General features: G+C 37.6%; 1 protein-coding gene across 2 annotated transcripts; it reads right to left on the reverse strand.

Moving 5' to 3' along the window:
- On the reverse strand, positions 1 to 25,863 carry TPPP2 (tubulin polymerization promoting protein family member 2). 2 transcript variants are annotated; one of them, XM_058183196.1, is made up of 5 exons: positions 21,375 to 25,863; positions 18,113 to 18,505; positions 11,126 to 11,299; positions 1,445 to 1,598; positions 1 to 350 (listed from the first exon to the last, which is right to left on the reverse strand). In XM_058183196.1, the coding sequence occupies exons 2-5, from the start codon at positions 18,280 to 18,282 to the stop codon at positions 168 to 170; spliced, it is 681 nt and encodes a 226-aa protein (XP_058039179.1). In that variant the 5' UTR covers positions 18,283 to 18,505; positions 21,375 to 25,863; the 3' UTR covers positions 1 to 167. The 2 variants fall into 2 exon arrangements, with proteins under 2 accessions (XP_058039179.1, XP_058039180.1); XM_058183197.1 differs by lacking the exons at positions 18,113 to 18,505; positions 21,375 to 25,863 and adding an exon at positions 16,959 to 18,101 and having other exon boundaries at positions 43 to 350.
- Positions 25,864 to 27,794: the final 1,931 nt, after the last annotated feature.

Here is a 27,794-nt window from a genome sequence, read left to right on the forward strand (position 1 = left end):
GGATCTTCCAAAACAAGGGAACAATTCTAACCCTTTCCTCATTTAGATACCAATCACTTATAGTCTCACAAACACTAAACACAATAATTTAAGAGCAGGTGTTTATTGACATGTCATTCCAAGGCCAAGGAGGACAGGCAAGGTTTTCAGGAGGCCCCATTCCTCATTTAGTGGGTCTTATCATAAGTCCCACTTCCCTTATAAGCCCCAACGTAGCCGCTGTGGTCCGTTATTTCTGCACGCCCAGCTATCCCTTTGCCTTTGCCACTTTCGTCAAAGCGTTCCTTGTGAGAACCCGTGTATTTGCTGGTGTCCGTCAGTCTGTCTACTGCACCAGCTGCAACAGCTTTCTGCAAGACAATTTCGCAAAGAATCAGCTGCCTACTGATGATGGGTTTGGGGGAAGGGAAGATGATGCTGATAAGCTAATTCCAGCACGTGGGAGATTCACAGGTCAGTACAACTGAGCTAAGGGATAAGCAACAAATGGGATGTACGGCCTTTATTCACACCAAGACCTACATATTGGGTGAATCGTTGTAGATTATGGGCTTTCTTAGGGTTCTGCATAGTATATTAACTGTTCTAACACTATGCTTTTCTGGAGGGGTGGAAGAGAGGTGGGGGAGAGGGACAGGGAAAGAGAATAGAATGTAGTTTCTGGTCACTTGAGTGATAGCTGAAGCTGCAGAATAAAATCAATAAAATGCACTGATGAGAGGTAATGTGGTTTCTTCTGAGTATCATGTAGAATTTTTCCAAAAAAGATTTCACTAGTTTTGTTTCACTGCTGTTTGCGAAGTCACAAATAATTGGTTATAGCAATACTACTAGTGATGATCACAAGCTTGCAATCTAAAAGGGGCCTTCCCTGCAGCTATGATGTGATCAGTAGCTTAGTCATACAAAAAGAATTAGAACAGGAGTCTCCAACCTTGGCAACTTTAAGCTTGGTAGACTTCAACTCCCAGAATCCCCCAGCTAGCAAAGCTGTCTGGGAAATTCTGGGAGTTGAAGTCCACCAGGCTTAAAAGTTGCCAAAGTTGGAGACCCCTGAATTAGAAGAAGAAATAACAAAATTACAGAGTTGGAAGGGACCTTGGAGCTCTTCTAGTTCAACCTTCTACCCAAGCAGGAGACCCTTATACCATTCCAGACAAGCAGCTGTCCAGTCTCTTAAAAGCCTTCAATAATGGAGCACCACAATCTCTGAAAGCAAGTCGGTCAGGAAAGTGGGAAGGAAGGAAGAGTAAGAAATGTAGGGAGAAATCAGTAGGGCATGATGGGCAGCCATATAAATTAAATTAATAAATAAACAAAAACAAATCAGGTATGAGAGATTGCAATTAAAGAATGTAGTGTATCTGAATAGGTCTTGCTCAGGTATCCTTGGCAGCATCATTGACTGGCTGCATCCCTGATGTGTAGAGAGCTCTTCACTCACCGTCGCTCCTACGTTGCCTGGTTCCTTGCCCTCCATCAACTGGTGAGTGGCCTGCAAAGCCTCCTCTGCGGACTTTCCTTTGAAGCGTTTAGCACTCAGCTCTTTTATTGCTTCTTGGAATTCTGGATATGTGATGTTGCGAGCGGTCTTGGTCCTGGGAATACACAAACACATCAACTCTGACCAGTGGTGAAATCAATTTTTTTTTTTACTACCAGTTCTGTGGGCATGGCTTGGTGGGCGTGGTGTGGCTTGGTGGGCATGGATTGGTGGGCGTGGCAGGGGAAGGATACTGCAAAATCTCCATTCCTACCCCACTCTGGGGCCAGCCAGAGGTGGCATTTGCCAGTTCTCCAAACTACTCAAAATTTCTGCTACCGGTTCTCCAGAACCTGCTGGATTTCACTCTTGACTCTGATCCTCAGTACAAGACAAACCCTGAACAAGGCATCCAAGAATTTACAAAGCAAGTAGTGTTATAAACAATAATTATTTCAAGACAATTATCCCATTAATCAAACATAAGAGGGGAATAATTGTCTAATTAATAAAACATAAAGGGGAAAGCCCACAATTATTTACAAACAGAAGATGGCATGTCAGGAAAGTAATTTATAGTTCTGATGTTACTCTGCTGTAACATTCTTTACAGTAGGTTTCTATTTTCATGTTCTTTTTAAGCAGCCAGTAGAGTTAAAGGAAGATAGTGATCCGTTCCTGTAATTGTGAAAATGACCTTGGAAGACAGGAGGAAGATCTGCAACCTAAATAAAAGAGACTAAACAGAGAAAGGAGGATGAAATACTCATAGTCTTGGAAAATTGATGTCAGATTTGTGGTGTAGTCCAGACAAGATGTATAGGGATGAACTGATTCTAATTTATTGTAAGGTTATATTAAAATAATCTTGCAAAAATAAAAGCGTTTGAAAAAAGTAAGGTTCTACATTTAGGTAAGAAAAATAAAATGCATAGGTACAATATATATGGTACCTTGTTCAACAGTAGTACCGTGAGAGGGATTTTGAAGTCCTAGTGGACAACCATTTAGATATGAGCCAGCAGTGTGCAGCAGCTGACAAAAAAGCCAACACAGTTCTGGGCTGCATAAACAGAGGGATAGAATCAAGATCACGTGAAGTGTTAATAACACTTTATATTGCCTTGGTAAGGTCACACTTGGAATATTGCATTTAGTTTTGGTCGCCACGATGTAAAAAAGATGTTGAGACTCTAGAAAGAGTGCAGAGAAGAGCAAAAAAGATGATTAGGGGATTGGAGGCTAAAACATATGAAGAATGGTTGCAGGAGCTGGGTATGTCTAGTTTAATGAAAAGAAGGACTAGGGATAACATGATAGCAGTGTTCCAATATCTCAGGGGCTACCACAAAGAAGAGGGAGTCAAAGTATTCTCCAAAGCACCTGAAGGTAGAACAAGCAGCAATGGGTGGAAACTAATGAAGGAGAGAAGCAACCTAGAACTAAGGAGAAATTTCCTGACAGTTAGAACAATTAATCAGTGGAACAATTTGCTTCCAGAAGTTGTAAATGCTCCAACATTAGAAGTTTTTAAGAAGAGATTGGATAACCATTTTTCTGAAATGGTATAGGGTTTCCTGCCTAAGCAGGGAGTTGGACTAGAAGACCTCTAAGGTTCCTTTCAACTCTGTTATTCTATTCTATTCTCCCCTCCTTTTCTTTTAGTCTCCAGAAAACAGGGGAAGTTCCCATTCAAAACTCCTCATGCTTTTCCCCCATCTGCAAACTGAGCTGCCTTATTACCCTGTGGGCCTCTTGTCTCCCAAGGTCATTCCAACATACTATTACACTTCTACACAATTCTGTCAAATTGGGATACCATATAATCTTGAGTTATTTTGCTTCCTGAATAGATCTGCCTTCAGCTATTATGATTACAAACAGGGCTTCTCCCAATTCATACTGGCAAGATCCTAGTACACTGAGAGCATATGCACCAAGACAAATTCCTTGTGTGTCCAATCACACTTGGCCAATAAAAAATTCTATTCTATTGGACTTCCGGGTGGCTCCGCTTCGTTAATGGTGGGCTATCTCAGTCCGCCAGTTCTGTGTGATTCTGTAGAGCTGTTTAGACAGCGTTAATCTTCTGTCAACAGCTCGTAAATCTCTGCCCTCGGGCAAAGAGGGGGAGGTGAGCATTCGGGCTGAAGTAGAGCACCCAAGGAAAGCCCCAGAATGATTTCTGGTGGTTTGTTGGGAACGCTCCTTCTATAGCTCGAAAAAAGCTCCAGAATCCAGAACGCTTCTGCAAATGCAGAACAAAACGCAGCGTCCATCTCCATGACTGAAAAGGATTATTGATAGATTGCCAACACGGAAAGAGCCGAAAACAGGAGGGCTGGCATTTGATTGTAAGATGATTTTAACTCCCTGACAGAGAAGGTATTCGTATTCAAGAGTGGAGATGATGAAAGATGGCGTTTTGTGTCTTGAAAGTGAAAGCTAAGATAAGCAAAAGCTAAGGAAATGCTGATTACAATTGCTGGCGTGGAACCTTTAAGAAGAATATAACAAGATATTTTTTTTTAATGGAATTCTTTTTAAAAAAAATTTCTTCTTTTTTTATCTTTTTCTTACAGTGTTTAAGAAGAAAAGTTTATTGATTTTTTTTTATTCCTTTTTTTTCTTCTTCTTGGTATTATTTAGTTTAAAAATGGTCTTTAAGCAAAGAGATTTAACCACTTCTAAAATATTGGAAATTTCTTCACTTCAGGTACGGAAATTGAGAGAGGATATTAAAGAAAGTCTAAGGAATTTTTTACAGGAGTTTATGGAGGCTCATCTTTCAGAAATAGATCAAAAATTTAATGAAATGGAGAAAGAAATACTGGATTTTAAAGATTTGGTGGAAGAGCAGAGGAGGGAGATGAAAAACTTAAAGGAATCAATTACCCTATTATTGTTATCTAGTACACAGACAGAAGAAAGACTGGATGAATTTAACCAAATTAATTTAGATTTGCAAAGGAAAATAGATGAAGTTCAAATTAATCTGAATTTAGAAAATAAAATAGATGATATTCAGGTTAAGGTTGATAAGGCAGATAAAGAAAGGGTTATATTACAATATAAATTAATGGAATATGCTATAAGGGTGAAAGGATTAAAAGAATGTAAGGAAGAAAATTTGAAAGAGATTTTTATTCAGGCCTTTGCTCAGATAGAGGGAGTGGAACCAGAAGATTTTGAAGTTAATATTGAAAAAATTTATCGTGTTAATTCTTGGTGGGCAAGGCAGAAGTGTTTACCGAGAGATGTGGTTATTTATTTTACAAATAAGAAGATTAGGTATGGAATTTTGCAAGCATTTTATAAAAATAAATTTCAAATATTAGGACAAGATATAATAATGATGAAGGAAATTCCTCCTAAAATGTTAAGAAAGAGAAAATAATTTGCCTTTTTAGTGGATGAGTTTAAGAAACATCAGATATATTTTAGATGGGAGGTTCCAGCTGGTTTAACAGTGAATTATAAAGGAAGAAAGTATTTTCTCAATACAATTTGTAAAGCACGAGATTTTTACACTAATGTATTAAAGATTGGGAATTCTTTATTAATAGATGTTAAGTTGAATGGTGAATAGATGGTGGAAAATGTGTAAGACAGAAGAAGGGGAGGGAGAATGTTTAACTCTATTATATATGATTATGGTTAATTTTTGTAAATGATTTATTTTGGATATAAATGTGTAATTTTAGGGGTACTATTTGATATATTTGAGGTATAAAGGAATAGGAAGATGGGATATTGTTTAACTTTGGAGGATAGATAGTAAAATTTAGGAATTCGGATTAAATATTATATTTAAGTGATGGATGTAATGTTGTTATATGGCTAATTAGAATGTAATTGTTATAATAGATATATTTTGGATAAGTTATAGGTGTAATTTTAATAACGTTATTTGATATAAGTAAGGTAAAGTGAAGATTTTAATTATTATAATTGATATATTGGATATTTGTAATATTATTTGATGTATATAAATGTTAAAGATGTGAAAAGATGGACTATTGTTTACCCTTGAAGGTTGGACAGAAAAATTAAAGAAATTAAGTTGGAAATATGAACTATTCTTGAGAGACTGCTTAAGGAAGAAAGACATTTTAGAACCTTTGGAAGATGGAACGTTGTTTTGATATTGATTGATGAAGGTTGGATATTAAAAACTATGTACTTTATTCAAGAACAAACACTAACTCAATCGGAAATTTCTGAGAACTCTAGGAGTGGAATGGTCTGATATATAATGGATTGGAAGAAAAGTATTTTCTTTGTCTCTGGAAGGGGAGTGGAGGTTTTAAGGAGTGATTATGGATTATGATTTGTGCTATATTTTAATTTTTGTTGTTAGTTTTATACCCTGTATTCGGTTCTGGGAAGTCCCAGGGGGTGGGGGGAAGAAGGGGGAGGGAGGGGGAGGGGGGATGAGGGTAGAAAATGGATTGATAGTTAATGTACAAAGATGATTGAAGATGTATAATTAATGTAAGATCGGAGCTGCCTGGCTACCACTTCAGAATGATGGGAAAGAAGGAAGTAGAAGAGAGAAGGAGGTAGGAAAGAGAAGAGGAGGAAGAGGAAAGGAAGGAAGAGGGATAGAAGAAGGAGAAGAAAGGAGTAGGGAGGAAGGAGGAGAGGATGTAGATAAGAGAGGGGGAGGATGGTTGTGGAAAGTAGAAGAAGGTAGAGAAGGAGAGTAAAAGGAAGGGGGTGGTGACCGGGTAGATCCGATTAATTGTATATGATGGTACATTAAATATGTTATTGGATATGTTATTGGATAAATAAAACTTTAAAAAAAAAAATTCTATTCTATTCTATTCTATTCTATTCTATTCTATTCTATTCTATTCTATTCATGTCATACATATACACACACGGTTATTTTCAAAGCCACACAGAACTTAAACGACGACAAGACGAAGATGAAACCAACCTTTACATTGACTACCGTGCTGACTGCATAAAAAGAAAAACCTACAGTCAATTGGCAAACATCCAACCCCCCCATCACTCAAAACATCCAGCCAGCCATCGTACAAAACTTCCAACCATCCGTTGTACAGAACCTTCAACCAACTGCCATTCAACCAACCAACCTCCAACTATCCATCGTACAGAACTTCAAAACACCCGTACAGAACTTCCAACCACCCATACAGAACTTCCCTGTCATACAGAACTGTCAACCCATCGTACAGAACCTTCAACCAACTGTCGTTCAACCAACCAACCTCCAACCATCTGTTGTACAGAACTTCCAACCACTCGACGTACAGAACCTCCAACCACCCATCATTCAACCAACCAACCTCCAACCACCCATCGTTCAGAACCTCCAACCACCTGTTCAGAACTAGGTACTCACGCCTCTTATTTCCTCAACACCAAACACTGCAGATCTCAAATGCAAACTGATAAATGCAAGAAGCGTTGTAAACAAATTGCCTGAATTTCTCCTCTTGTTAAATACTGGTACATTTGACATTATATTTGTATGCGAAACACGGCTGAACTCATCCCTCCCTGACTCCATTATTTCAGTCAAAGGGTATCATGTTTTTCGGTCAGATCGTGAAACCCGCAGAGGAGGTGGAGTGGCTATCTTTTACAAAAAGTCATTGAATCTAAAAAATATTCAAGTTGCACAAAAATAGTTTCAGGAACATAGTTTCAGAGAACACAATTGATTATAATATGGTCACAGAGATCATTAATGTTTAATATGAAGAGTGTTGGTCCAAGAACGCTGCCTTGGGGAACGCTGCTATTGACAGGAACAGGATTTGATAGGGCACTGCTATTTTGACCACTTCTTGTGTTCCTGAAACTATTGTATGCGAACTATCCCTTAACATCACACTTCACTTCTTGCTATGCTACAGAGCCCCTGACTACGACATCGCACATGTGAACATGTTAACCACACTACTATCATGGGCCACCTCTTGCCCATATCCTCTCATCTTCCTGGGTGACCTCAATCTATCTCTTATTAACTGGATAACAAACGAACGTACAACTGATCCCATACACACTACCCTATACAATGCTGTTACAAATCTAGGTCTTGATCAACTAGTAACTAACAATACAAGACACAACAACTGCCTTGACCTCATCTTCTGCAACAACGCAAACTCAATTTATGGACTACAAATAAAAGAACCCTTTTCCAACAGTGACCACAGCATGATAGACTCAATATACGCCCTTACAAAAAACTTAATAATGGTATTCCAAACTACAATTTCAAAAAAGCCAACTATGAACTTATAAACACCAACCTTTCATATCTTGACTGGCAAAATCTATTCTCAACCTGTATCACTGCTGAAGACCACTATAGAGTTTTTCTACTTGAAGTCAATAGAATCATTAAACTATACGTACCACCAAACCAGGAAAAACAAATTACCCATATCAATAAAAAAGCTCCAATCCAAAAAGAAATCCCTCTGGTGAAGAAACAAAACTGGCTATGTAACCAACTTCGGAAACTGCTACAAAAATATATGCAACCAAATAAAAATTGAATGCACCAATTACCACACCAAACAAGAAGAAGACCTTCTGTGCACAAAATCCAACCGTGCTTTTTATAATTTTGTGAACAACAAACTTAAAGACTCAAGATCCATCCCACCACTAAAAAGATCTAACGGCAAAGAATATAATGATGAAACAGTTAAAACAAACCTCTTTAACACATTCTTTGGCTCAGTCTTTGTTAACAGTAATGGCTCATACCCATCATTCCCCAGTCGTACCAACAATGAGTACAATGACCTAACATAAATAGATTTCACAGAAGATAATGTTGAAAAGGCCCTTCACAAACTGAAACCATCTCTATCTATTGGACCTGACGGTCTATGTGCATACTTCTTAAAAAAGCTTTCCACTAACTTAGCAGAACCCCTAAGCATAATCTTTGAAAAAGCTTTCACGACCAGCTCCCTAACCAAACTTTGGTCACTAGCCACGGTCATCCCTGTCTTCAAAGTTGAAAATTACAGACCAATCTCTTTATGCTGCGTCACCTGCAAAGTAATGGAATCAATCATCAACCAGTCCATTACCCTCCACCTAGAAACAAACAATCTACTCTCTAATAAACAATTTGGTTTCAGAAAAAAAATATCCTGTAATTTACAACTTCTATACTGCAAAAACATATGGACTACAAATCTTGATCAGGGCAAAGCAATAGATGCAATTTAGATAGACTTCTGTAAAGCTTTTGACTCTGTAGTACATGACAAACTTCTCCTAAAGCTAAAATCCTACGGCATCTCAGAACCCCTCCACAATTGGATAACAGCGTTCCTGTCAAATAGACAAGAAGTGGTCAAAATAGCAGTGCCCTATCAAATCCTGTTCCTGTCAATAGCAGCGTTCCCCAAGGCAGCGTTCTTGGACCAACACTCTTCATATTAAACATTAATTATCTCTGTGACCATATTATAATCAATTGTGTTCTCTTCGCTGACAATGTTAAACTATTTAACACTACCAACAATACAGCTACCCTTCAAAAAGACTTTGTGTCAGAATAGTCAAAAAATTGGCAACTCCAATTCTCAACCAACAAATGCTCTGTTTTACACATTGGAAAAAAGAATCTGAACACTAAATACATACTAGATGGACATTACCTTACAGACGACCCCCATCCCATTAAAGACCTTGGAGTTTTCATGTCAAATGATCTAAGTGCCAAAGCCCACTGCAACTACATAGCAAAAAAAGCTCTAAGAGTTGTAAACCTAATTTTGCGTAGCTTCTTTTCCAAAAACACCACACTACTAACCAGGGCATATAAAACATTTGCTAGACCAATTCTAGAATACAGCTCGCCTGTTTGGAACCCTCACCACATCTCTGACATCAATACAATTGAACGTGTCCAGAAATATTTTACAAGAAGAGTTCTCCATTCCTCTGAAAACAACAAAATACCTTATCCCACCAGACTTGAAATCCTAGGCTTAGAAAACTTGGAACTCCGTCGCCGACAAGACCTAAGTTTAACTCACAGAATCATCTATTGTAATGTCCTTCCTGTCAAAGACTACTTCAGCTTTAATTGCAATAATACAAGGGCAACCAATAGATTTAAACTTAATGTTAACCGCTTTAATCTAGATTGCAGAAAATATGACTTCTGTAACAGAATCATCAGTGCTTGGAATACTTTACCTGACTCTGTGGTCTCTTCCCATAATCCTAAAAGCTTTAACCAAAAACTTTCTACTATTGACCTCACCCCATTCCTAAGAGGACCATAAGGGGTGTGCATAAGCGCACAAACGTGCCTACCGTTCCTGTCCTATTGTTTTTCTTTTCTTCTTCCTATATATATATATGCTCATACCTCCTAATATTTACTCATATATATGTTTATATGCTATATAATCTTTTTGTATGATGTTGTGACAAAATAAATAAATAAATAAATAAATAAATAAATACAAGCTCAATGGACACTACCTTATAGATGACCCCCACCCTGTTAAAGACCTTGGAGTTTTCATAGCAAATGATCTAAGTGCCAAAGCCCACTGCAACTACATCACAAAAAAGGCTTTAAGAGTTGTAAACTTAATCTTGCGTTGCTTCTTCTCCAGAAACACTACACTACTAACCAGAGCATATAAAACATTTGCTAGACCAATTCTTGAATACAGATCGCCTGTCTGGAACCCATACCTCATTTTAGACATTAATATAATTGAGCGTGTCCAGAAATATTTTACAAGAAGAGTTCTCCACTCCTCTGATTACAACAAAATACCTTATGCCACCAGACTTGAAATCCTGGGTTTAGAAAATTTAGAACTCCGCCACTTTCGATATGACCTGAATTTAACTCATAGAATCATCTGTTACAACGTCCTTCCTGTCGAAGACTACTTCAGCTTCAATCACAACAATACAGGAGCACACAATAGATTTAAGCTTAATGTGAACCGCTCCAATCTTGATTGCAGAAAATATGACTTCAGAAATAGAGTTGTTAATGCCTGGAATGCACTACCAGATTCTGTGGTCTCTTCCCAAAATCCCCAAAGCTTTACCCAAAAACTATCTACTGTTGACCTCACCCCATTCCTAAGAGGTCTGTAAGGGGCGTGCATAAGAGCACCAAAGTGCCTACCGTTCCTGTCCTAATGTTCCCTTTGATTGTATACAATTTCATATAGTTATTACATACTTATGGTTATATATATGCTTATATATCATGTAGTTATTTCATGCTTATGCTTATATATAATGTTGTGACAAAGAAAATAAATAAAATAAAATAAAAATTGTACATTTATGAAGTTTTATATGAGAAGAGGAACATGCCACTTTAATATTGGATCAAATAAATGAATTTAGGTGGCCTCGACTATAGGCTAGGGATGAGGAACAGGCCCTGCCTGCATTGTGGACATGTCCTTAAGAAAAGGCATCTCTGTTTCATAGTGAAGGGACATGACAATGTATCTTGATTGAAACAAAATTATCTGGTTCACAATTTAAAAAGAAGAGCAATGTTGCAGTAATAACTATTTACACATTAGCCTTATTGAGGTTGGATGCCTGTCCACAAATATATATACACACACCAACCCTTCCGCTCACTTGACTTTATTGAAGACAATGTCCACATCAGTGCTGGTCACTGCTTTGCCATCCATTACACCACATTCCTTCAACATCTTGGAGAAGTTCTTGCCTGTCATGTCATTGCCTGTGGCAGCTGTGTCTCCATACACAGCAAATTTGCGGAAGGCTTTTTCCAGCTCTGACATCCCTCTGCGCTTGGGAAAAGGAAACAAAAGGAGGAAGCAAGAGAATTTGTAGAACTTGCTCAGAAGTTCACCCCATCGTGGCCAAAGCAAGGCCAGAAGGTGAGTTAGTTATTAAATGGCACTATCAGGATTTCATAAAATGGATCTCCTAGATAGGATGAAAGTAATTGAGATAGATAATTTGGTTCCCTTCAGCTTCTCTGAACAATTCTGAGAGCCCCAGCCAAGAAATTCTATAGGATTTGATACTATATGCATTATGCTTACATATATATAGCTGGTTCTGAAATGACAGAAAGTGTGTAGGAGATGATCAGGTTGAACCTCATGGAAGGATTCAGCCATCCATCATCAGTCTTGAGTTCCTGCAACACCCACAAGAGATCTAAGTCCATCCACCTTGAATTCTGTTGATTCTTATCTACTGCCGGTTTGGTTTTATTGTTAGTATTTCAGATTCTAATAGAGAGTTTAAATTTTCAATCAACCTATATATTCACTTGAACTGCCTGGACTCCTGATTTCCACACTTGACAAAATGTCACAAAATACAGTCAAGCAAATGCTCTAAACTAGAGTGCCAGTTCCACTGGGATCGTGAATCATTAATCATTAATGATTAGAACATTAGTCACTCAGGTGTTCCATTAGCCTGAAAATAAAGCTACTAATAGATTGTAGCATTTTTTTAGGCTTATGACATACAATGCATATGAACTGTCATTTGGAATTCAGTAATTAGAGTTAGCAGTTACACAAAAATCTTCAACAATGAAGAATCTAGAGGGAATTGAATACATTCCATTGATTAAGAGAAAGCTTTCAAAGAAATGTGAAGAAAGCAAGTGGACTTTGAGAAGTGACTCTCTTTAATGGAGCAAATACAGAATTCATTTATAATGGGCAAAACAGAAAAATAAAATTCAAAACAAGTAACCTTAAGCCTTCTTGCCATATTTAAAAACTATAGCATTCACAAATATATGCATTGGGGACACCAAGTATAGTTATGGTTCAAAACAGAGAAAAAATATTGATGAGAATGAAAAAAAAAAATTTGAAATTTAGGACAAAGAGAATTACAAATTGTGACTAAAAGATAGGGACAGAAAAAATAGGATGAGCGGGAGGGAGGTGGGATCTCCTGTGGTCCATCAATCAATCTGCTATTGGTCCATCAAGATTTGTTTGTTTCTTTCATGTTCAAAATCAGAAAACAGTATGAATTCATTCTTTCTCACAATTCCTCTTGTTATAGCAATGCAGACCAAAGCTCTCCTACTTCATCCTATAATCACTTTGATGAACAAATATCATCACAATCACTTAAATTAGAATACAATGCATCAGGCTGAAGGAACATTTTTCATCAAAAGGGATCACAATCTATTTATATATAAAATAGAGCTCATAATTTTGTTTTTCTGCTTTGTCCATTTATAAATGAACTCTGGTCTGGTAATGAGTGAAAAATCTTGCCAGATTCTTAAAGTCATATCTGCCTGGAAGGTTATCTTGCAATTGTTTTCAATAATTTGGGTACTCATGACTTTGACCAGAGTAGTGTTTCTCAACTTAGCAAGGACTTTAACTCCCGGTTGAAGAACACTGGATCAAAGTATTGAGGCTTAGACAAAGTTGAGCCATTTGGGATGCAGTTGGGGAGGATAAATTTAAAAGTGGGGGGAGGCAGGGTTGAAATGCTCCCGGTTCAGACCGGATTGCACGATCCAATAGCGAGGAGGGTGGGTAGTTCGGAGAACCAGTAGCAAAAATCTGTCCGTCCCCCCCCGCCCATGCCTCACTGTTCCTCTTCTCTGTCCCTGAAGCTTTTGGTGGTGATATAGCTGCAAACGGCCTTATATGACTGCCGCGGTGCTTCAAAGCTACAGCTGATCAGCACTGTAGGCAGCTAATAGACCAGTGCCTCTATTTTTAAAGAAGGTAGACCTCCCAGAAAAAGGCAATTGGTAGACCGGTGCCTCTATTTTTAAAGAAGGTAGACGCTCCTAAGTTTTGTATACTTTATTATTTTTATTATTTATTATTCTTGGCCATGCCCATTCAGTCACCTGACCACCAAGCCATGCCCACCAATTAAGCCACACCCACAGAACCGGTAGGGAAAATTTTTAGATTTCACCTCTGTGGGGAGGGAACCAAATTCCATGTTTGGTACCAAAAGGAAGAGGACTAAAAATAAATCAGCAATATAGTAAAGCCCTTTTATCATTTATGGTGTAACTATACTATTCTCTTAGTGTGCAATTCTGGTTTCCACATCTTAAAAAAATAATAATGTAGTGCTTAAAAAAGTGCAAAGAAATGCAGCTAAATTATTTAGGGGCTACCACAACTTCCATAGGAAGAAAGACAACAGTGCCTGAAGCTTTTTAGCTTGGCATGAAAGGTGAAACCTTATAGAGCTATACAATAGAGAAAAATCATGCACAATATGGAAAATGCAGATAGAATTTTTTTCTCCTTCCTCACAGTGATAATATGGAGTCATCTTTTAAATCTAAATGCGAATTAGAACTGATAAAAGGAATACATAGCTAATTTGTGGAATCTATGGCTATAAGATTTGGAGATTGTGTCAATTCACAGCATTCAGAGGGGAGGGTCAAAAAAGGCAAGACAGAGGAAACAGCACAATTCAATCCATGATCTGCATATATATTTTAACTTTTAAAAACACTATAAGCTAGAGCAACCCTAGCTTTGAAAATTTTGCTTCAAAACTCTTTGAGTAAAGAGTCAGAAAGGAATAGAGTTTTTTCTTTTATTAAGTGTACATCTTGACTTTAAGGAGTCATGACTGGCAGCCATGCCTGCTCCTCTTTTTCTGTTCATAACATCCTATATGGTAGATTTGACAGGGAATGTCTAAATGAAACCAAGATAAAATGCCTTCAAGACCCTTAAACATGCTAGATTAAATCTATCCCTTCTGTGAAATGAAGTATAGAGGACTTTCTTCCAGTGATAATTGGTTTGAAGATAGACTTACCTAAATGGCCTTGGAGCCTCCTGCCTTACTCTTTCTTGAATATATTCCTCCTAGGAAGGACAAGGCCTGCTTTGAGTTTGAACCACCAGGGGCTTAGGAGTTTATTTTACAGTGGGAATTGTGACTTTATCAAGTTATTATGACATCATGGCTGATCTCACTTTGGTAATCTGATTTCCTTTCAACTACAGATGGCCTGTGGTAAGAAGGTTGATTAGCTTCAAAATTTCTTGGCATTTCAGATCCCAGCACATATCATTTTCTAGGAAGAAGCTGGAGAAGAGTCACCATGATGAAATAAGGTAACTCATCCATAATTGTTGCATGACCATGAGACAGAACTTTGACAAAATATACAGGGATCTGTATGCTAGATTTAAAACTCATTGAATATTAGTACTGATGCAAAATAAACCCTGGTTCCTTTTAGTGTAGTGCTTTTGAAGGAAGGAAGGAAGGAAGAAAGGAAGGAAGGAAGGAAGGAAGGAAGGAAGGAAGGAAGGAAGGAAGGAAGGAAGGAAGGAAGGAAGGGTTTTAATTATATTTGTATATAATTATTTACAATGATCTATTTTCTTTTATTAATGCCTGTAATAAGAGGTATTAATTAACAGTTAACCTGAAAAATATGGGAGGAGGAAAAATAAATATGGGATACAAACATAATTTATTTCATTTCCCTCGTCTTCTTTTCTTATTTGCCAGTAAGGAGCCAGTTTATGTCAGTGGTTGTCTCACTCACATGTCAGAGTTAAGATAGTGGACACCAGACAAAACTATTCCCAGGATAAGTGGTGGCAGCTTTAACTGGGAGCAGGAAAATAGACAGCTTGTGGGAGAGGAGGCTGAAAACCTGCATCCTGCAATCCTTATCTGCTCAGCCCTATTACTACAAAAGGCTTAAACTACAGTTACCATTCTTGCCTACAATATCTAGATGGCAGAAATGTTTTTTTTTAAAAAAAATCTTAATTCTTTGCTTCTCTCCAGAAGTTATCTAGATTTTTGCAGCCCATAGCCTCATGCCCTATTTAAAATTTGCAAAACCTAATGTTAATAAAATAACCCATTCACTCCCACAAATGTGTTCTCTTCTAAGGCTACAACTGCTGTAATCGGGTTAAGAACAGGCAATCTATGACCCAAGCAACTGACTGAGGCTGCTGGCATTTTAACACACCATCTGGAGAGCCACTGGTTCCTAAAGTTAAAGGGCTTGGTAATTCCTCTATATTACTATTGGTTTTTATATATATAGCCCAGTGGTGGGATTCAAATAAGTTAACAACTGGTTTTCTGCCCTAATGATTTCTTCCAACAACCAGTTCACCAAACTGCTCAGAAAGTTAACAACCGGTTCTCCCGAAGTGGTGCGAGCTGGCTGAATCCCACCACTGATATAGCCCTATTTTCAAGAACAGATATAAATGTACTCAGGTTCTTTCCCAGGACAACGTTTGCAAGCCTGCTTGTAAAAAAATTGGTTAATTAATTGATTAAGATATGATTGATATTCAGTATCTTCTATTAGCCCTCTTAAATCCCATTACCTACTATATTGATATGCAAGGTTCTGAAGACAAGAACCAAGTATAGAGTTTCCTCTTCTCTATGGTGGCCAAAATATGCCATCTTGTCACAGATAGTCAACATTGCTTATGTATGATCAGAAATCCTGACTTTTCCCTCTTAAAATACATTTAATTTTCACAACTTCAGGAAGGGAAGGGAACCCAGAATTTGGGTATTGAAATCTGCTGTAAGAATGCTAATCATGCAAAAATAGCATACTGCTTTATTTGGGTATGTTGCTCATTCCAAGATTAATTGCACTGATCTCCCAGCATGAATTTCTCTGCAGGTTTGTTCTGTCTGAAAGCAGCTCTTCGGTGTACAGTTAGCTTGGTTGAGCCAATGTGGCCCAGTTCAGTGGCCTGGTTGGATGATCCTAAACAACACCTACACTGAACACAGAGTACCAGAGGAAAAGTGTTTCATAGGCTTCCCGATCCTAGGACAAAGGAAGGTTCTCCAAAGATGCTACCAGTTCTACCTAACATCTGGGGATTTGTATTGTTTCTGGCATTGTTGGATGTTGCAATGTACGGTGGCTGCCACTTTATGCTAGATGCCTATCCAGTCTCACTGCCACATGTCCAAATTTTCCTCATGAGAACGTATTTGCCTGTGTTCCTCAGTTTATCACAGAATTCTAGAGCAAATGCACTTGAAAGTTTTACATCTGGGTTAGACCTAAAACTCAATTCAAAATCAAATCCAGATTCATTCCAGGCCAATCTGCTGTAATTTTGGATTACAGCTCTCCCCATTTTCTACCAACAGGTAAATTCAGCAGCACACCAATTGGTGTACTTTGTGCAAAGAAAATGTTTATTTGTATTTTGTTTTTACAATTTATTTTGCCTACCACAAAGTACAAGATTCCTTCACTGGAAATCTTAATTTATAAGTTTTAGTACATTCCTTTGTTTTCAAATATATCTTTGCAAACAAAGAGACTAAAAACATTTCTTTTTTCAAAAAGAAAACTTAGATTCTCAACTCTCAAGGTACTGAATTGTTCCTTGCATCCCATTCCATACTTATTTCCTATATATCTATGGAAAAAGAACAAACTACATTTTTTTACTCAAGTAATTCAGATGTATAGAGTTGAAATCAGGCTGTCGTTCCTGGTGCAAAGGAACCTTCACTTGCTCATTCTTCCAGGTTGGATGGCTTTTTCCCCTCCATTAGCTTCAATATGGCCTGCAGGGCTTCCTCATGAGATTGTTCCTTAAAGCACTTTCTGCTCAGCAATTTAATGGCTTGCAAAAACTCAATATAGTTAATGTGGTTGGCCCCCTTAAACCTGCAGGAGACAGAGTGGGAAATCAATTAACCATATGCTAGTGAATTTTTATTTCCCCCTAAGCTGTGACGCAGGGGTAAGCAACTTATTCTTGCATGCAATTCCCATACTCAACCTTAAAGCTGCCAAAACTTTGAAAAATGGCTGAAGTCAGCCTAAAATGCAAGGCATTCTGGGATTGGGGCATTTCAAGACTGAAAATTGGGATGATTAGCACTCTACAAGCCTCCTGTTCCTTTTGCTACCTAAAACCCTAAAAACAGAATAAAGAGAACGAAAAATTTATCTTTGTTCCTCCTGGGAAACTAAGAGCTGAATTATACTCTCTGCCCCTTCAAATATTGTGCACCACTGCTGTAAACCACAGACAGCTGAAATCAATAAGCCTCTAAGATTAAGGCTTTAATCTCTAGGACAAATACAGTATCTAGGAGTCTGTGAACTTGGATAGGAAGAGAGTTTCAACTTTATTTTCACTTTATTTTAACATAAACTCCCATCCATCTACATGCATTTTTTACGTGCTTTCAAACTGCTAGGTTAGCAGAAGCTGGAACAAGTAACAACAGTAATATAATAAATATTTATAATATAATAAATTATTATATTATTGATATATTAATTTAAAAATATTTTGATTAATTGTATTTTGAACACAATTTGTTTCCTTCTAATTTCTATCTACGCATTTTATTTTACACATTTGAATACATCTTTCTGAGGATTCAGTATTTTTCACAAGACTTTCAGAGAGGTTCATGAAACAAAAAGGTTATGGCAAAAGCAGGCAAGACATCATCTTAATATGGTTTGTGGGTGCAGAAGAGAGCTAAACAGAGCCTGCTGTGAACAATTAGTAAGTAATCTTAGGGTTTTCAGTAGTCCCTGCAAGCTTGTTTGCAATGTTCCCACCATTATCATTCCAAGCTCACTTGACTTCATTGAAGGCAATGAGCACATCAGTGCTGGTCACGACTTTCCCATCCATCACACCACATTCCTTCAACATCTTGTAGAAGTTCTTCATAGACATGGTGTTCCGGTGAGTAGCTGTGTTTCCATATGCAGAAAATCTAAGGAAAGTTTTTTCCAGTTCTGACATTCCTTCTGCAAGAGTGAAGGGGACATGTTGTCTTTAGAAGAGGACTTAAAACTATATCAAAAGGGGAAGGGGGCAAGACCTGGGAAAAAATAACAGGATTCCTTGCTAGAAGGCAGTAATGGAAGTTGAAGACAATCTCTCATCAATGGATAATGGCTATAGCAGCAATTCTCACTTTTTGTTGAAAAGGCCACAATTTTTCTCAATGTATACAATCCTGGACCTGAAATAAACAATGCCAATTATGTTCTTAATTGGTAAGACATATTCCACTATCTGAGGACATTTCTATTACAGCTGCATAGCTTTATGAGGGAAAACATAAATGATGGTTCACAAACAGTGATGAGTTTTATATTTATCATGAAAGATGCACCTTTACTGGCTACTGGTAATCTTTGATGAAGTGGCAATTATCCAGCTTCCGATGTATTGCCTAGGAAGGACACAAATAGCAATAGCAATGGCACTTAAACTTATATACCACTTTACAGTGCTCTAGCATCCTCTCTAAGGGGTTTACAGAATCATCATATTGCCCCCAACAATTTCAGTTCTCATCTTACCCACCTCGGAAGGATGGAAAGCTGAGTCAACCTTGAACCTGGTGAGATTTAAATTGCCAAATTGCGGTCAGTCAGCAGAAGTAGCCTGCAGTACTGCATTCTAACCACTGGACCAACATGGTTCTGTGAACTAAATAGTTCATTTGAAATCTCATTCTTAAAATAGTATTTTATTACAATTTAAAAAAAATATTGCAGTTCAAAAGTATTCACATTTTAAGTTTAGGGATGATTTGTCCTGGTATCTACAGGTGAAACTCGAAGAATTAGAATATCGTGCAAAAGTTCATTTATTTCAGCAATGCAACTTAAAAGGTGAAACTAATATATGAGACTCGTTACATGGAAAGCAAGATAGTTCAAGCCTTGATTGTCATAATTTTGATGATTATGGCTTACAGCTCATGAAAACACCAAATTCACAATCTTAGAAAATTAGAATATTGTGAAAAAGTTCAATATTCTAGGCTCAAAGTGTCCCACCCTAATCAGCTAATTAAGCCATAACACCTGCAAAGGGTTCCTGAGCCTTTAAATGGTCTCTGTCTGGTTCAGTAGGAATCACAATCATGGGAAAGACTGCTGACCTGTCAGTTGTGCAGAAAACCATCATTGACACCCTCCATAAGGAGGGAAAGCCTCAAAAGGTAATTGCAAAAGAAGTTGGAAATTCCCAAAGTGTAGTTTCAAAGTACATTAATGGAAAGTTATGTGGAAGAGAAGTGTGAAAGAAAAAGGTGCACAAGCAGCAGGGATGACCGCAGTCTGGAGAAAATTGTCAGGAAAAGGCCATTCAAAAGTATTGGGGACTTTCACAAGGAGTGAACTGAGGCTGGAGTCTGTGCATCAAGAGCCACCACACACAGACGGATCCTGGACATGCGCTTCAAATGTCGTATTCCTTGTCAAGCCGTTCCTGAACAACAAACAAGATCAGAAGCGTCTCACCTGGGCTAAAGAAAAAAAGAACTGGTCTGTTGCTCAGTGGTCCAAAGTCCTCTTTTCTGATGAGAGCAACTTTTGCATCTCATTTGGAAACCATGGACCCAGAGTCTGGAGGAAGAACGGAGAGGCACACACTGCAAGATGCTTGAAGTCCAGTATGAAGTTTCCATAGTCTGTGTTGATTTGGGGAGCCATGTCATCTGCTAGTGTTGGTCCACTGTGCTTCATTAAGTCCAGGGTTAATGCAGCCGTCTACCAGGAGATTTTGGAGCACTTCATGCTTCCTTCCACAGACAAGCTTTATGGGGATGCTGACTTCATTTTCCGGCAGGACTTGGCACCTGCCCACACTGCCAAAAGTATCAAAACCTGGTTCAATGCCCATGGGATTACTGTGCTTGATTAGCCAGCAAACTCACCTGACCTGAACCCCATTGAGAATCTATGGGGCATTGCAAAGAGAAAGATGAGAGACATGAGACTGAACAATGCAGAAGAGCTGAAGGCCGCTATTGAAGCATCCTGGTCTTCCATAACACCTCAGCAGTGCTACAGGCTGATAGCATCTGTGCCATGCCACATTGAGGCAGTAATTGATGCAAAAGGGGCCCAAACCAAGTACTGAATACATATGCATGATTATACTTTTCAGAGGTCCGATATTGTTTTATGTACAATCCTTGTTTTATTGATTTCATGCAATATTCTAATTTTCTGAGATTATGAATTTGGGGTTTTCATGAGCTATAAGCCATAATCATCAAAATTATGACAAATCAAGGTGTGAACTATCTCACTTTGCATGTAATGAGTCTATCTCATATATTGGTTTCACCTTTTAAGTTGCATTACTGAAATAAATGAACTTTTGCATGATATTCTAATGAGTTTCACCTGTATAGCTTAAGTTGGAAGTGACCTCAGAGATCATCTGATCCAATGTTTTTACAAACCTGGCAACTTAGCTCCAAGCTCCAACCATGGTTGGCTAGACAATTCTGGGAGTTGAAGTCCACACATTTTAATGTTGCTAAGTTTGAAAAGCACTCTAATTTAATCAAATATCAAAGCATAATTCTCACCGTCTTTGACCTATTTTCCTGTAGCCATTAGCAGAGTTTTTCTTATGTTGCAGAAAGTGCAGCACCATTAAGTCCTTTTTATACACTGCCTGAAGGCACCTACACATATAATTTGAACCCTGATTATGACCTTGTAGTTTGCCTATGATGTCATTATTGATGTAAACTTTCAATTCCCTATCAAGAAATGAAACTTTGTGGAAAGATGCTTCTTTTTGAAGCGGCAGTAACAAGCAGCTCAGTGATGCAATGTATACACAATGAGATGCCTACATCAGCAAAATTCTTCATGATCATCATCTCAAGGATTATATCATACATAGTGTTGACCTTTTTAAAAACAAGTTTTAAATTTTGGCATGTCTATCTAATGAAGAACTTCCATTCAAAACTGGGATTTTACAAAGGAATTCCAAAACATACTTTCTTCTAATACTGAATAGTAAGTTGTATTTCTGAACTATCCTATTTTCTCTGAAAAGCAAAGAGCATGACTTACCTGCAATCCATTTTGAAAAATACCATACTGAGATACATCCAAATGTCATTATTCTTGCTAAGATGAATATATTTCTAAAATAGTGGATGCAATCTGCTACTACAATAGTCTGCTCAATCTGATATTGTCCAAATATGCTGGGAATTTTGGTAATCTGAGGGTGAAAGTAAGGTGAAGTGTAGAGAGTATACGTGCAAGTTGTTTAGTTGGCAGACCACTAGTTGGCAGACCACTAGCAGCTGAACCATGTGAACTTTAGTCTCCTGCCTCTGACTCATTCCCAGGGAATCTCTGCTCTTGGGAGCAACCTGACACACACTGTTATCAGCAGATGAAAACAGAAAAATCATTTTAGGTATCTATCTCAGCTTAGAGCACACTGAATAGGCAGCACCTCAGCCAATCATATATTGTTTCACTGTATAAGCATGCATCTTCACTGATCTATCATGATGTTACAAGTATGTATCCCCTTGCATGAATTATAATAAAAGGGAGCTTTGGATTTGACTCTGGGCTCTCATCCCGAGGAAGAATGCGTGTTTGACTCTTACATCAGAGGTTCCCAATCTTTTTCGCCCGCGGCTCCCCCGGAAATCCGACCTGCAACTGCGCATGCGCACCAGACGTGCCCGCGGCTCCCCGGAAATCCGACCTGCAACTGCGCATGCGCACCAGACGCCCCAGAAATGGCGCATCAGCGCCGGACCCAGCGGGCGCAGATATTCCGCGGCGCCCCCATGACGATAGCGCGGCTCCCTGGGGAGCCGCGGCTCACAGTTTGGGAATCACTGTCTTACATCATGAGAGACCACCACAAGTGATGACCCCGACGTGATTCCGAAGTACCTCTCTGCTCATCACCTGGAATAGGTTTGGTGCACCTCAGTTGGACTTTGCAGGACAAAGGCAACTCAATTTTCGTGAGTATGGGAGGGGAACTCTCAACAATGCAGAAGGCTCATGCAAAGGAGTTGAGATTTATTCTTAGGAATACGTTTTTTAAAACAGGAGGTAGATCCTGTTCTGCAAGTCTTTCAGCTATAGAAAGCCTGTTGTCAGAAGTATGGAAAACTTGTCCATGGTATCCTGAAAATGGATCTTTAAAACTTAATGATTGGATAAGAATAGGAAAGTCTTTACATGAAGAACCTAGAGCAGCTGAACATCATTTGCTCTTATGGAAAACAATTAAAGAAAGTTTAGAAACTAGTGGTCATCCAGATGGGGAACAACTTTATATTTCTCTGGCATCAGCCCCTTCGCTATATGTTAATAATCCTTCTGTTCAAATAGCCTTACCTAAGCCTCAGTCAACTGTTTTGCAAAGTGTTCCTAAACAAACCCCATCTTCTGCAAATGTATCAAATTCTTTAAGTACTGAGCAAAATTTGCAATGTAAAGGCATGGTAAGAGAAGGATTTAAGACAGCTCAAGAAAAAGGTGATATAACCCCTGAGGAACTTTCAGATTGTTTGCAGGCATTCCCTATTACAGAACAACAAGATCAGCAAGGAAATATTCAATATGAATGGCAACCATTACCTTTTTCAATTCTTAGGGAAATTCGGAAAAGTATTCGGGAAACTGGGCTGCAATCGTCTTTTACCAAAGGTTTGGTGGAAGGGATTGCGTCTGGATATCATATGGCTCCCCAAGATTGGAAGGATATGATGAGGATACTGTTAAGTCCAGCTCAATATGTTGTGTGGGATTCAGAGAAATGCTGCTCAAAGAAATGCTATTGCTGCAGGAAATAATTCTGGGAGATTGTATATACCTGATCAGTTGTATGGTGCAGGTCAATTTGCCACAAATCAACAACAAGCAGGGGACAGTCCCGCAGCTGCCTATCTCGTAATTGGCAGATGTATAATTAATGCTTTTAGCAAAGTACTGCAATCTGGAAAACCTACAAAATCATTTTCCAGTATTAAACAAGGACCAGCAGAGACTTATTCTGATTTTATTTTATCGTCTCCAAGAAGCTATTAAAAGACAAATTGATAATCCTGATGCAGCACAAGAATTGTTGCGTAGATTGGCTTTTGAAAATTGTAATGCAGATTGTAAAAAGGCACTTCAAAGTGTAATTTCAAGACCTGATTATACTTTGGAAGACATGTTAAAAGCTTGTGCAGAAGTTGGCATAAATGCATGGAACATGAATGCTTTAGCCAACGCCCTTCAAAAGGGGAAGTTTGGCAAACCTACAGGGAATTGTTTTAATTGTGGTAAACCTAAACATTTTAAAGCGCAAGTAGGTGGCAAAAAATTGTTATTAATAGAATGGTAGCATTTGGGCCATACACAATCCAAAACAATTAATAAATTGGCCTCATTATTTTCATCCTTGATAGTCAAAGGATGCCATCAAAGTATTCCCCTTTTAGGGTTAGATTTGGATCACATTATTGTCCCTATGGCATCTAAGGAATGGGAATGTTGGGTGAGCAATTCACAAGATGTACAAATGGCATTAACTGATTATGTTGGGAAAATAACCTATCATGTCCCTCCAAATCCAAGGTTAACTCTGCTAAATCAGCAGCATATTTCAATGCACTCTATTATTTCTGCCTTACCTCTCGTGTTTGCTTTAACAGTCTTTACAGATGGAGGGAAAAAGTGGGGTGCAGTTGCATGGAAAGAAAAAGGACTATGGAACACAGAAATTACCCCTCCACAAACATCAGCTCAAAGGGCAGAACTAGCCGCAGTGATTTTGGCTCTTCAGTTATTTTCCACACAACCTCTTAACATTATATCAGAGTTTATATGTGACAAATGTAGTAAAAAATATTCCTGGAACATATCTTTCACCAGGGATAGAAGAAAATTTATTATCTTTATTTCTTACTCTTAACATGGCACTTGAGAATCGTAAAGATGAAATTTACATAGGGCACATGCGTAGTCATCAGCCATTTCCTGGTGTTCTTTCAGAAGGAAATGCTATAGCGGATGCAGTTGCATCTGATATGCATTTATTCTTTACTTCTCCATGGGAAAGTCATTCATATCATCATCAAAATGCAAAAGCTCTTGTTAAACAATTTAAAATAACAATGTAGGAAGCTAAAGCTATCATTCAGCAATGTATGGATTGTGCACAACAAACTGCTAATCCATCAATGGGGGTTAACCCCCGAGGTCTTCATGCCAATGAAATCTGGCAAATGGATGTCACACACTATTCGGCCTTTTCCCCTTGGAAATATTTGCATGTTACTGTAGATACTTTTTCGGCATATATTTTTGTTAAACCACAAAGAGGGGAGCAGACAAAACATGTCATTAATCATTGTATTCAAACTTTTGCAATAATGGGTAAACCTCAAGTTATAAAAACTGACAATGGGCCTGCTTATTGCAGTAAGGAGTTTATGTTTTTTGTACCAAATGGGACATCATTCATAAATTTGGTATTCCTTATAATTCCCAAGGACAAGCAATTGTTGAACGAGCTAATCGAACATTTAAAACTGCCCTTGCTAAACAAACAAATAAAAAAGGAGGACATAGTAGCCCTCCTAATTTGGCATTGATACAGGAACAAATTAATTTGACCTTATTCACATTAACTCATTTAAATCTTTCTTCAAATTTGACTTCTGCTCTTGAAAGACATTTTGGTACATCAGTAGATGTAGAAAAACCAATAGTAATTTATAAACAATTGCGTGACCTTAATTGGAAAGGTCCCATTCCTTTAATAACATGGGGACGAGGATATGCCGCTGTGCTTACACCTACAGATCCTTTGTGAGTCCCTGGACGGCTGGTAAAACCCTATCATGGAAAAATGGCATAGAGGTCTGAGGGATCCAATTCCAAATTTCAATCAACATCTTCATCTGCAGCCCAATCCAATGAAGGACAGGAGGAAGGTTCCTCAGCAACATCGAGTAATTTGGGGTCAAATTAAAGCTTTATCATCCCTAGGAAATTCCCCCAAAAATGTTGAGAGGTAGGAAGGAGTTCGCTTTTTTGGTGAACGAACTTAAAAAACGTCAGATTGAGTATAGATGGGGCATCCCAACTGGTATAATAGTTTACTATGAAGGGAAAACACATCGTCTTAATACAGTCAGTAAAGCACAAGAGTTTTATGCTTATGTGCTCAAAGCTGGAAGTCCACCATCTCTGGATGGTAGGAGAAAGGAAGGCGAAATTAAAGAAAAAGAAGTGATAGTAATGGAAGAAGACTTTTTACAAGCGTTGGATGTGTCTAAGATGGGATCAGAGATTCCAAAAGAGCCAAGGATGACAAGAGTGGCTGTTAAACGCAAGGAACAAGAAGAAAAGGCTCAACAGGCTCAATCTGCTATTACCAAGATGGAAACAGTGGGAGGAGCAAGGCCCAAAGAAAGATATGATTTGCGGCTGGTGCTTCAAAAGTTTCCGATTGCTGATAATGGCAATTAGACTTTTATCTTGGAATGGATTAAACTCACCACAAAAGAGAAGAAAGATATTTCATTATTTGAAGCAATTTAAAAATGACATTGTATGTTTACAAGAAATACATATTAGAACATTAGACCAGAAATATTTGATAAATTCAAAATTGGGAATACATTTTGTTGCATCCTCTACAGAAAAGAAGAATGGACTAGTTGTTTATATAAAGAGTAATTTATCTGCAACATTAATTGATGCGGATAATCAAGGAAGATATATTGCTATTGAACTTTTATTGGAGGGGAGAAAAATACTTTTAATAGGAGTTTATGCACCAGATCAACAACAAGAAAATTTTTATAAGTTTTTACATAAAAGAATAACATCTTGGGATTATAAAACTTATATATTAATGGGTGATTGGAATGGAGTGATGGATATCCAGAAAGATAAAAGAAGTCTTAGAAATATTTCCAATTGTGTAAAACTGCCAAAGGCCTTCTTTGATTTGATGGAAAATTTAGAATTGAGAGATATATGGCGAGAACGCAATGAAAAAGAGAGAGATTTTACATTTTTTTCTGACAGACATCAATCTTTTTCTAGGATCGATTTTATTTTAATTACTAATGATTTGTTTTTCAGAGTGAAGAAGACAAAAATTTGTTCTAGAACTTTGTCTGATCATAGCCCGGTTTGGATTGAGCTAGATCGGGAAAAAGAGGCCAGGAGGTCATGGAGGATGAATGAGAACTTGTTTAAATATGAACAAAATGTAAATGAATGTAAAATTCTAATGAAGGAATTTTTTTCTTTGAACATGGATAAAGGGACACCTATAGAGATAGTTTGGGACACCAGCAAAGCTTATATGAGGGGAATTTTATTAGAGATGAATAATAAATACAGAAATAGATTGCACAAAAGGCGAAAAGAATTAGAAGAGGAAATTAAAAGGAAGGAGCAGTTATTGGTATGTAATCCAGGAGATAGTAAAATAAAAGAGTCAATAAATATATTAAGAGGTCAATTTAATATGCTAATGACAGATCAGGTGGCAACTAATTTACAATATGCAAAACACAATTTGTTTAATAATTCTAATAAACCTGGAAGGTGGTTAGCATATTTATTAAGAAAGAAACAGAAACGACGTATAATTGATAAAATAGAATATAGAGGTAAGGAAGTATATCAGCAAAATTTGATTAAAAAAGCTTTTTTAGAATATTATACTAAGTTATATTCTAGAGATGTGATTAATGATAAAGATATAGATAGATATTTACAGGACCACGGTATCTTAGAAATTACAGTAGATCAAAGGGAAGAGTTGAATCAATTAATTTCTTCAGAGGAAATAGTGTTTGCAATTAAGCAGCTTAAAGCGAATAAAGCACCAGGCACAGATGGTTTGACAACTACTTATTATAAAAATTTACAAAATGAGATGATTGTACCACTTAAGGAGTTATTTAACAGAATACAAAGGGGAGGAGAAGCTCCTCCTTCATGGAGGACAGCTTTTATTTCATTAATACCTAAAGAAGATCAAGATGGTGTTAAACCAAAGAATTATAGGCCAATATCGCTTTTAAATACTGATTATATTTGCTAAGATATTAGCGAATAGATTGATGCCACTGATGACTCAATTAATTCATAATGATCAAACAGGATTTATTAAGGGGAGACAGATGAGATATAATGAGATAAATTGTAAATTTACTTGAATATTTGGAAAGAAACAGCCAGGTCTCAGCAGCATTCTTCTTTTTGGATGCGGAAAAAGCTTTTGATAGATTGGATTGGCAGTTTTTGTTTAAAGTAATAGAAAAAATGCAATTTGTGGATTATTTTATTCAAGCAATTAAGGCTATATATCAAAAGCAAACAGCTCAAATAATAGTGAATGGTGGATTAACAGAATCTTTCAAGATTGAGAAAGGGACTAGACAAGGATGTCCCTTGTCACCATTATTATTCATTCTAACTTTGGAAATATTATTGAGTAAT

Source organism: Ahaetulla prasina, chromosome 4 (assembly GCF_028640845.1).
Source record: "Ahaetulla prasina isolate Xishuangbanna chromosome 4, ASM2864084v1, whole genome shotgun sequence".
Lineage (NCBI taxonomy): Eukaryota > Metazoa > Chordata > Lepidosauria > Squamata > Colubridae > Ahaetulla > Ahaetulla prasina.